The sequence below is a fragment of the Myotis brandtii genome, unplaced genomic scaffold (genome assembly GCF_000412655.1).
Source record: "Myotis brandtii unplaced genomic scaffold, ASM41265v1 scaffold123, whole genome shotgun sequence".
NCBI classification, from domain to species: domain Eukaryota; kingdom Metazoa; phylum Chordata; class Mammalia; order Chiroptera; family Vespertilionidae; genus Myotis; species Myotis brandtii.
In genome coordinates, this window is record NW_005354291.1 from 4,899 (window position 1) to 16,775 (window position 11,877).

Below are 11,877 nucleotides of genomic sequence, written 5' to 3' on the forward strand. Positions count from 1 at the left end.
CTCCTCGGGAGCCCTCCTCCCCTCCTCCTCTGGCTCTGTTGGGGCTGCACCGTGGAGCTTAGACAAGACCGCGAGGGCGATTCCTGAAGCCGGGACACCTCACCCTGACCACTTGCAACAATCATCTGATAAAGGACAATCAACTCCCCATCAAACAGGCCAGTCAAATGGGAACGCCTTTCAACAGCTTCAGCAAACCGACGGTCACCTGTATGAGCCGAGGGACGCGAATGGTAACAACTCTAAACAGGAAGACCTGAGATGTGACATTTCTCAGGAGGAAGACTCAGACAGTAAACGTCATCTGGATGAGGATGAGGCTGAGCCTGAGCCTGAAGCGGTCCCCAGCATGCTTGAGATTGCCGTTCAGAGTGCTAAGGCTTACCTACTGAAGACCAGTAGCAAGTCAGGCTTAAATCTGTAAGTCCTGGAGGGAAAAAGAGAGAAAAGTATGGCAAAGAAAAGGAGGTGTGAGTATATCTGGGTGAGAGTGTGTTTCTTTGGGGAAATACCTTTGAAAAGTCTGTATTAGTATGAGTTGGTGGCTTAATAACTCTTTGCACCACAGGCCTCAAAATAGGTCATTGGTGGGGATTCTTCTAGTTTCTTTAAAGACCCTTGGCGCAGAAAACAAAGCCTAGGAATTATGGAATCTTGGGTGTGAAAGAGACCAAAGAGATGGTGAAGTCCCAGCGTCCCTTCAAGAAGCTTGTAACAGTAGCTTTCTGCCAGTGACGGGGAGCACCTGGCTCTGCTGTCAGCATCAGAGTGCTCGCCTGGCTTGGTTTTGAGTTCTCACCAGGCCAGTCCTGGGTGACCAGTTATCTGTTTTTCTGGAACTATCCTGATGTGAGCGCTGAAAGCTCTGCATCTGAAGAAACTGCTAGTCTAGGCAAACCGGGGGAATTAGTCACCATAATTGGTCTAAAGAATAAAAAGTTCATATTTAATGTGTGCAATCTCTCACAAAACTCAAGATTGACTATTTAAAATGTTATTTACAAATTACTGTCTTAAACTACAATTTACTTAAGCTTTAGGGATGTGATCTGCTGCTCAGTTAAGGTAAAAAAAAAAAGAAAAAAATGTTAATCACTTTAAAATTTATAACTAAGAGATTTCAATCTCAAATAAAATGTGAAATGTTCCCGATATAAAATATGTATCTATGTTTTTCTTTAATACTTTAAATATTCATATCATATTGGAGATATTTTTGAAGGAAAATTCTAGAATAGGTTTTTCTGGCAGTGGAAGTTACCATGTTTATTCACTTAAAATTTGTGAAGGTTTTGAGTTGTTGAAGTTTCCTAAACACCAGCTCCCTGAATCTGCATGAAATGCTTCTTCAAACGCTTTTGACATGGGTTAACACCTGGAATTTTCTCTTTTTGGATAGATATGACCATCTTTCTAATATGCTGACCAGGATCTTAGATGAGCGTCCTGAAAATGCTGTGGACATCATTGAAAATATTAGCCAAGATGTAAAGATGGCACATTTTAGTAAAAAACTAGATACACTCCAAAATGAGAATGAGATGCTTCCAACATATGAAATAGCAGAGAAGCAAAAGGCTCTTTTTCTCCAGGGAAATTTGGAAGGAGCTGACCAAGAACTGGAAGATGAAATGGTAAGTCACTACTGTAAATCTGAATAGTGCAATCCTGGGGTTTGATTGGAGGTGAGTGGGTGTGGCTCTAAATTCATATCAATAGTTTCTTCTGGCTTGCTAAATAGTACTTTCAACCTCATTTCACATCACTCATTTCCTTGTTTAGTTTTTTTTTTTTCACACTTGTGGTTTAGTATCGCACAGGCTTAGCTATTACATGTTTGTGGGGCTGAGGTATTCATGTCAGAGAAAATGGTGGCTTCATCTTTTAAATTCCAAAGTGCCTGGTACAGACCTGGGCCTACAGCTGTTTCTTATTAACTCCTTGTTGAATGAATGAATTACTGTCAGATGATCATTTAACAGGCTTTAAATCAATATGCATATTTCCCTTTAGTTTATTAGACAAAGTAGAAATACTTCTAATGTCATTTTCATTCTCTTCCAAGGCAACTTCTTCATATTATGTCTTGATATTATGCATATTATGCCAATGAACTATAATAGAAAAGGAAAGAGATCAAATGTCTTTTAATCCCCAGAGACAAATTGTTGAAAATATTTAGAGAACATTGGTGACAGAATTAAAAAGCTATCATTAGAGAATAAAATCTGTTTTATCACAGATATTCTAGCTGCAAATATTTCAAAATAGTATCCAGTATTGTGTTTCCAAAATGCCTACATGACTGTAATTTATACCACCAAGGAATGTATATACCTACTGAGCTTTCATGTTTTGTTATCACTAGACTATATAAAAATCTGCCTATATATTTGCAAATTAGATGTTTAGAGTGAGATGATTTCAGTAAAGGGCAAAGAGTTTGATTAGGGAAAAGACAGGAGGGTTGAGAATCTGGACCCACAGGGCTTGGCAACCTTGGTGGGGAGACCCAACTTGACACAGTGGGCCCAGGGTACCCAGAGGGAACAAGTGATCGGTGTTATGGAACTGACATCAACTCTTCTTTTCTGAAAATACCTTACTCCAACCATTTAGTTATATGGCCACATCCAGAGAAGACAAGTCTCAAGGCAAACAGCATTTAGGGATCAAGCAGAAGGCAGATACTCTCATGGAGGAATTTATCAAAGGTCAAACTCCAGTATGAGAACGGGACATTGGGGTATCTATAGGCACAACACTGTCAATTAGGGATCTGCGTCCTAAAATTAGGATAAGGAACAAGAATACAGTAAGCTGTTTAATTCTGGAACCTGAGCCTCTTATTCAGATTCCATAAATTCTTCCTCAATTATGTCTTCAAAAGTAGTCATGATTGAGTACTTCTACATTCCTTTTATTTATCCTATATATTACCATATATATGGTACTATATTGATTTTTGACTCCATATATTACCATATGTATATAATTATTTATGTTTATAAAATATATGGTAATATATAAAAACATATACAACATACCTCAGAGATATTGCAGGTTTGGTTCCAGACCACTGCAATAAAGTGAATATTTCAATAAAGCAAATCACACAAATCTTTTGTTTTCTGTTTACACATAAGTTATGTTTACACTATAGTGTATTCTATTAAAGGTGTAATAGCATCATATCTAAAAAACAATGTACAATAGTAACATCAAAGACCACTGATCATCTATATATATAAAAGGCTAATATGCTAAGTGTCCAAATGTCTGACCAGTTGCTATAACGTGCACTGAATACCATGGGGCAGATGCTCAATGCAGGAGCTGCAGTGACGTGCACTAGCCATTTACAAAGAAATGGCACCACAGACCTGGTGCCCACAAAGCAACACTCGGCTTCCCCCAAGTGGGACACAGGCCCTGCCACCACCCCGGAGCAATAGCCCACCAAATTGCAGCCGATGTTGCCAAGACCCCATGGCACAAAATGTGGCCCACAGTCCAGCCCGGAGATGGTGGCTGTGACTGTGGGGTAATGATGTCACAAAGCAATGCCGGGCTTCCTCTCCCTAGTGACTAGCCTCCTTGCAGTTTCTTCAGCCCAGGAACATGACTTGCTTTATAGCCAGGTGAAAACATTTTACACTTTAAATGTCTATGAAGCTTTTTCCCGTGCCTCATCTCATTTGATCCTCACAGAAGTCCTGGAGTAGGTAGATAGGAGACTCGGTCGAATCCTATTGTCTTTTCATTAGCCGGAAAATGGAGTTTTAGAAAGCTTAGAAACTTGACCCGACTGAAAAGAAGTAAGAAATAATAGACCTTGAAAATGACTTCAGGTTTTGTCACGGCACAGAATATACTAAAACACTGCTGCAGTTAAATATTTTACCCTTTATTCTCTCTGAGTGATCTACAATAATAATCTGCTTTGTGTTGATATTAACTGCTGTGTTGCTTACAATTACCTGAAAGAGAAGTTGGGGTGCTTCATTGGCCTGGAAAGAGTTTAGCTAAATCAGAAAGCAGGTCTAATTAAGCAAGTTTATTCTATATCTATAAAAGGCTAAGTTGACTCGCACATGCGCGATACATATAAAGCTCTTGCTGGCGCCAATCGCATGCATGTGTTTTGATCTGTCATTGCTGATGGTGAATTTGGTTGACACTTCTATTATAGAGAAAGGGCGAATAATAATATTAAAATATTTCTTCTAATTAATTTCCTTTCAATGTGTACGAATTCGTGTACTGGGCCACTAGTAAAAATATAATGAAAAAGTTTGAATATTGTTGGAATTTCCAAAATATGACACAGAGACATGAACTGAGCAAATGCTGTTGATTAGTAAAATATGCAGTATCTTCAGAGTACAATAAAGCAAAGCACAATGAGATATACCTGTATAAATATATACATTTACATAAGTAAACATTTTCTAAAAATATGTGTGTAGATAGGTTATAGCATATTTAATTATTTCAAGATAGTAAAGGGGCCACTTAAACATTTTTTTATAAACAGGGGATGTTGAATATTTATTTTTCATAATGATTATTACATTTTCTCTGCCTAAGATACATACATGCAATAAGATTATTATAATGATGAATGTAAAACACAATGGCAGAAGCTACATTTATAAGTGAGATGAATGAAATTTGCAAATTAATGAAGTGATCTAAATCTTGAAAGAAATGTCAAAGACATGGTGTAGACAATAAGTAGAGCTAATATCAAGATGTTTAAAAGGGAAACAGGAAGCAAGCAGGTCTCTTTATAGATAGCATGTTAACCACAGCATTTGTATTCGCAGGCAGAATACTCTCTCCCAAATGTAATGGAGTCAGCATTTTATTTTGAACAAGCTGGAGTTGGTTTGGGCACTGATGAGATTTATCGCATATGTCTTGCCCTCAAGCAGCTTACTGACACCCACCCAATCCAAAGATGCCGTTTCTGGGGCAAGATCTTGGGTCTGGAAATGAATTATATTGTAGCTGAAGTGGAATTTCATGAAGGAGAAGATGAAGAGGAGGTGGAAGAGGAAGATGTAACTGAAGAGAGGGACAATGGAGAGAGTGAAGGTGAAGAAGATGAGGATGAATCACCAAGGTCCCTTTACAAGGCCCCACAGCCTATACCAAAAGAAGAAAGCAGAACAGGTGCCAACAGATATGTTTATTTTGTTTGCAATGAACCAGGAAGACCATGGGTGAAGTTACCATCAGTTACACCTGCACAAATTGTTATTGCAAGAAAAATCAAGAAATTTTTCACTGGGAGATTGGATTCTCCCATCATCAGCTACCCACCTTTCCCAGGAAATGAGAGTAATTACCTACGAGCACAAATTGCCAGAATTTCAGCAGGGACCCATGTCAGCCCTTTAGGATTCTATCAGTTTGGTGAAGAGGAAAGAGAGGAGGAGGAAGAAGTAGAAAGTGGGCGAGATAACTTTGAAGAAAACCCTGATTTTGAAGGCATCCAAGTGGTTGATCTAGTGGAATCCCTATCCAATTGGGTTCACCATGTACAACATATACTCCCTCAGGTAGGGGCTTTGCAGTTCTCAATCTATCAGCCAATCAGCACATATGTATTAAATTCAGTATACAATGCATACATATATTCAGACTCTAGACAGAGAAAGAGGTCATTAAAAATCAAGTAAAAGCACAGAGTACTATATAATTGGCAAGTAATATAGACCTGGGATCTTCAAACAGATTTTTATTTCCAAACAGAAATAAGATAATCATTTCTATGGAGTATTGGACAAGTTATTTAAGGATTAAGATTTATTTGTGTTGTGAAACTAATTTTGGGAACCATTTTTTAAAAATTCTATTTCTATAATACATGGAGATTTTATACCAAGAACAATAAAAAAATATAATAAAAATAAAAACAAGCAAACAGTGCTAAATAGCAGTTATATAGCACATATTCTACTAGGTGCTCTTAATAGCCTTTTATATGCATTACATCATTTCATAATCATAACTGTATAAAAAGCATCAGACAATAGTGGGGTGAAGACCTGTGGGGGTGGGTGTGGTGAGGTCAATGGAAAAAAAAGGGGGATATCTGCAATACTTTCGATAATAAAGATAAATTAAAAAATAATATTATCCTTATTATACAGATGAGGGAATTGAGGCAGAGTTGAGGAAATGTAAAATAAGTAATATACTAATAAGCATTAGGGTCAGATGTGAGTAGGCATAATGGATCCAGAGTTCATCCTTTTAATCACTCTGCTCTACTACCTCATCTGCAGGTAGAAAATCTTTATACTTGGACCTACATATGAGATATTCTTATATCTTTAGATAAGAGTTAATCAGATCAGAAATTATAACCCCAAACCTCCATACCTAATCTTATAATTTTTATGAATAATATTACATTATTTTTCTTATATATTATTTATTACAAATAAGTGAAATGCATTATTTTTTTTTTAACTAAGGCACTGCTAATTTTAAAATATACCTGTTCTGTAACTTCAAGTAGTTGGCAGATTCCTGAAATATATAGTACAATCTTTTGCTTGAAAAAAACCTAGATCATAATAGCACTTGGTAAATATATGTTGAATGAATGAATGATTAAATTCCCACAGAGTGAAACCTTATGCAGATAATTTCATGAATCCAAATGAATACTCTGATATATTAAGATCTTCATGTTGCAATATTCATACTCAGGGTCGCTGTAATTGGTTCAACCCCATACAAAAAAGTGAAGAGGAAGAAGATGATGATGAAAAAAAAGAAGAAGAAGGAGAAGAGCCTGACTACATAGAACAGGAAGTGGGGCCTCCTCTCTTGACACCAATCTCTGAAGATTTAGGTAATTTTACATAAACTTTATGTTATTACTATTTATATTATACTATATATACCTATACTGTGCATATGTATACTATGTAATATTACTATACTATATACATAGCATACATATATGTATACCACATATACACATACTATGTATATTTAATACTATATACACATACTATATGTGTAATACTATATATACATATACTATGTAATATTACTAGTATATGTAGATAGTAGTATACCTAGTATATATAATGTACTATATGTATGGTATATGTGTATATATTCTATGTGTATATAATATACTGTATCTACATATCTACACACACACACACACACACACACACACACACTATAGTATATGTGTGGAATAAAGAATGTAGCTGGCCAAACCACCAACTTTCTCTGACAGAAGTTAAAGAAGTGCCACACAGGGAGGAAACAAGTTGGCTGTAGCTCTTACTGAAATGCTGAGTTATCTTGTGTATCATTCTTATCTTGCATTCTGTACACCATAGACAGATGACCATAAACACTTGATATTATTATCTATACTAATAAAAAGGTAATATGCTAATTAGACTGGGAGACCTTCCAGACGTTCTTCTGGACAAAGCCATGGTGGCGGGGCCGAGGTAGAGGCGATTAGAGGCCAAGAAGGGAGGACAGTTGTGGGTGATTAGGCTGGTGGAGGGTGGGGCCGTTGGGGGTAAGCAGACCAGCAGGGGGCCAGTTGGGGGCAAGCAGGCCATCAGTGGGGGTCAGTTGGAGGTGATCAGGACAGCAGGGGGCAGTTGGGGGTGAGCAGGCCAGTGGGGAGGGAAGGTGGGAGCAAGAAGGCCAGCAGGGGGACAGTTGGGGGTGAGCAGGCTGACAGGGGAGGCAGATGGGGGCAAGCACACTGGCACGGAGGGCAGTTGGGGATGATCAGGCTGGCAGCGGGGGCAGTTGGGGGTGAGTAGGCTGGCAGGCAGATTGGTTAGGGGCAGTCAGGCAGGCAGGTGAATGGTTAGCAGCCAGCAATTAGGACATCCTTCAAGGGGTCCCAGATTGGAGAGGGTGCAGGCCGGGCTGAGGAACACCCCCTCCCCCGTGCACGAATTTTGTGCACCGGGCCACTAGTATAGTGTATAAGTATTCAAATTTCATTGCTCCACAATGTTCATAAAATTCCCTCCTGGTTTTATGTTAAGTTGCTGATGTTTAACTTCTCTTTCTATGTCAAATGTTTTTGTGTTTTATTATTTACAAAAATAGCTTCTCTGTTACACAGTATATCCTTGTCTATGTAGGCATTAAGCTTTTGATTTTCTCATTGATTTACAGAGATCCAGAATATACCACCTTGGACAACACGACTATCTTCAAATCTCATTCCTCAATATGCTGTTGCTGTTCTCAGATCCAACCTTTGGCCTGGAGCATATACCTTTTGCAATGGCAAGTAAGTATGTGACAACTTTCAAAGTTATGACTGTGATTATTTAAGTTCTGGAAAGTATAAGTTACCCCTGAAATCTTAGGTTATTATTTTAACTCATTTTTAGCAAGATTTATTCAAACTTCTGTATTATACAGTAAAGCATCAAATTTAGAATATTAGAATAATTTAGACTTCTGCCTTTTCTGAATTATTTAATTAAAGAAGCTAAAATATGGCTTTTCTTCTATAATTATTTGAATAATTGATATTCACTTAATTGAAGTAATTCTAAGCAGTGTTTAGTTTAAATCTCTCATTATTTTTTGTTGGGTACCTTGATAAAAGATACTTAAAAATATGTATTATTTAGGCTATCATTTTCAAGAGAATTAGGAGGAAGAGGATACTAAATGCCCTTACTTCCTTGTGTGTTATACTTCCATTTCTTACCTAATAAATCCAGTGTTAAAAGCTGAGCTGAAGAGAGAGCTGAGCTGCTAGGGAAAAGTACTGGGTACTGAGAGTGGGGAAGAGTGTTTTTAAGGTTTCCCCTTCTCTCCTCTAACACCCCCCACCCCATAAGGAGGCCTTAGCAGAGGTACCCTTAGAACCCCTCTACTGAAGGCCTAGATAGAGACCTAGGAGTGAAGGCATCTGAGCTAGGAACGGAAATATGTGAAGAGCATGACAGGCCAGAGGGGCCAGAGTCCTCGACTGCCACTCCCCTGAGACTGCTGACTGCACCGAATCTGGAGCGGAGAGGGCAATTGTCCTGTGAGGCATGCTGGGAAAAGCCTTTGTACTTGCCCGTGGTTGGGCGGGGAAAATCACATAGGTCTTCAACCACAAGCCCACTCCTCCCCTAGCCAAAAGTTTGCTAGGTTGGAAACTTTTTAAAAAAATATTCTTTTATTGATTTCATAGAGGAAGAGAGAGGGAGAGAGAGAAACATCGATAGGAGGGAATCACTGATCAGCTGCCTCCTGGTGACCAAGCCCACAACCAGTGCATGTGCCTTGACCAGACTAGGTTGGAAACTTTTAAATTCTTCCTAACTCTAATGATAGTAACTTTTTTTTTCCCCCCTGAAAATAAATGATCAAAGGCTATGGTTTTGGTGTAGGGTACATTTTGACAGGGTCAGGCCCCATGGTTTTCTTAACCAGCTTAAGCTGTTCGGATCATAGAAATGCCCTGTGCTGGAAGAATCATTTAGGGGTAGTTCATCTCTAAAGCATTTTAAATATATTGTTTTGAAATTATGGGACTATGCTATTTCAAGTACTTTATCATTACAGGAGAGGAAGGTCAACTTTTCTTACTGAAAAAAATGATAGAATGATTATCTACATTTTTTTTTAACTTATAGAAAGTTTGAAAATCTCTACATAGGCTGGGGTCATAAATATAGTCCAGACAGTTATGCACCTCCAGTCCCACCACCAGCTTGTCAAGAATACCCCAATGGACCAGAAATTACAGAAGCGGATGACCCCAGTGTGGAAGAGGAGCAGGCTTTCAGGACTGCACAGGAAGCTGCTGCACTTCCAGCCGAGGAAAACGAAGAAACTGAGGAAGATGAAGATGATTATGACTAACGAAAATAAAATGGGGTGCTCAATTCAGCAGCATATCCTATCTAATAAAAGAGAAACATGGTAATTAGCATACGACCGCTACCCTTCCCATTGGCCAATTAGCGTGATATGCAAGTTAACTGCCAACAAAGATGGCGGCTAATTTGCATACATAGGCTCCAAGTGGCAGAGCGAAGCCTGGTGACGACCCAGGCGTTCTGCCTCAACGCGCTGGTGGAGGGCCCCTGGGCCTGCTTGGCCAGCGCTGCTGGGGGGAGGGAGGAGCAGAGACACAGCCCGCGGGGGGGCCGGCCCCCAGCCGCCCCAAGCCCCGCCTCGGCGCTGCAGTTGGAGGAGCAGAGACACAGCCCGCGGGGGGGCCGGCCCCCAGCCGCCCCAAGCCCCGCCTCGGCGCTGCAGTTGGAGGAGCAGAGACACAGCCCGCGGGGGGGCCGGCCCCCAGCCGCCCCAAGCCCCGCCTCGGCGCTGCAGTTGGAGGAGCAGAGACACAGCCCGCGGGGGGGCCGGCCCCCAGCCGCCCCAAGCCCCGCCTCGGCGCTGCAGTTGGAGGAGCAGAGACACAGCCCGCGGGGGGGCCGGCCCCCAGCCGCCCCAAGCCCCGCCTCAGCAGCGGGGTTGGGGGAGCAGAGACACAGCCTGCACAGGGCCGGCACCCAGAAGCCCCAAGCCCCGCCTCAGTGCTGGGGTTGGGGGAACAGAGACACAGCCCGCACAGGGGCCACACCCAGAAGCCCCAAGCCCCGCCTCAGCACTGGGGTTGGGGGAGCAGAGACACAGCCCACAGGGGGCCCGCACCCAGAAGCCCCAAGCCCCGCCTCGGAAGTGGGGTTGGGGGAGCAGAGACACAGCCCGCACAGGGCCCGCACCCAGAAGCCCCAAGCCCCGCCTCGGAAGTGGGGTTGGGGGAGCAGAGACACAGCCCGCACAGGGCCCGCACCCAGAAGCCCCAAGCCCCGCCTCGGAAGTGGGGTTGGGGGAGCAGAGACACAGCCCGCAGTGGGGCAGCACCCAGCCGCCCCAAGCCCCGTCTCAGCGCTGGGGTTGGAGGAACAGAAACACAGCCCTCAGGGGTCCCTGCAGCCAGTAGCCCCAAGCCCCGCCTCAGCACTGCAGTTGGGGGAGCAGAGACACAGCCCGCAGGGGGGCCGGCACCCAGCAGCCCCAAGCCCTGCCTTGGCGCTGGGGTTGGAGGAACAGAAACACAGCCCTCAGGGGTCCCTGCAGCCAGTAGCCCCAAGCCCCGCCTCAGCACTGCAGTTGGGGGAGCAGAGACACAGCCCGCAGGGGGGCCGGCACCCAGCAGCCCCAAGCCCTGCCTTGGCGCTGGGGTTGGAGGAGCAGAGACACAGCCCGCAGGGGGGCCGGCACCCAGCAGCCCCAAGCCCTGCCTTGGCGCTGGGGTTGGAGGAGCAGAGACACAGCCCTCAGGGTGACCTACACCCAGCAGCCTCGAGCCCCACCTCGGCGCTGGGGTCAGAGGAGTACAGACACAGCCTGCAGGGGCGCCGGCACCCAGCAGCCCCTAACCCCAAGGCCGCAGAGGCGCTGGGGCCACTGGGGCTGCAGCAGAGACACAAACCGGCAGGAAACCTGTGGAAATTCGTGCACGGGAGGAGGGTGTCTCTCAGCCCAGCCTGCACCCTCTCCAATCTCGGACCCTTTGGGGGATGTCAACTACTGGTTTAGGCCTGATCCCAGGATGTCCGACTGCCGGGATCGGGTCTAAACCGGCAGTTGGACATCGCTTTCACAATCCTGGACCGCTGTCTCCTAACCACTCACCGGCGTGCCTGCCTGATTGCCCCTAATTCGTGCACGGGAGCGGGGAGTTCCTCAGCCTGGCCTGCACCCTCTCCAATTCGGGACCCCTCAGGGCTGCTGGCACCTAACTGCTCACCTGCCTGCTGGCCTGATCCCCTAACTGCTCTCCCCTGCTGGCCTGATCCCTCTAACTGCTCTCCCCTGATGGTCTGATACCCTTAACTGCTCTCCCCTGCC

General features: G+C 43.3%; 1 protein-coding gene across 1 annotated transcript; it reads left to right on the top strand.

Annotated features, from left to right (window-relative positions):
* Positions 1–11: 11 nt before the first annotated feature.
* Positions 12–9,975, top strand: RSPH4A (radial spoke head 4 homolog A (Chlamydomonas); the record flags this gene model as incomplete). Its single annotated transcript, XM_005859093.2, is given in 7 exon segments — positions 12–42; positions 45–420; positions 1,400–1,634; positions 4,830–5,567; positions 6,727–6,871; positions 8,185–8,302; positions 9,651–9,975. Coding segments are annotated over 7 exon segments (1,872 nt in total), but the record flags the coding sequence as incomplete, so codon positions are not given.
* Between the last annotated feature and the right edge of the window lie 1,902 nt (positions 9,976–11,877).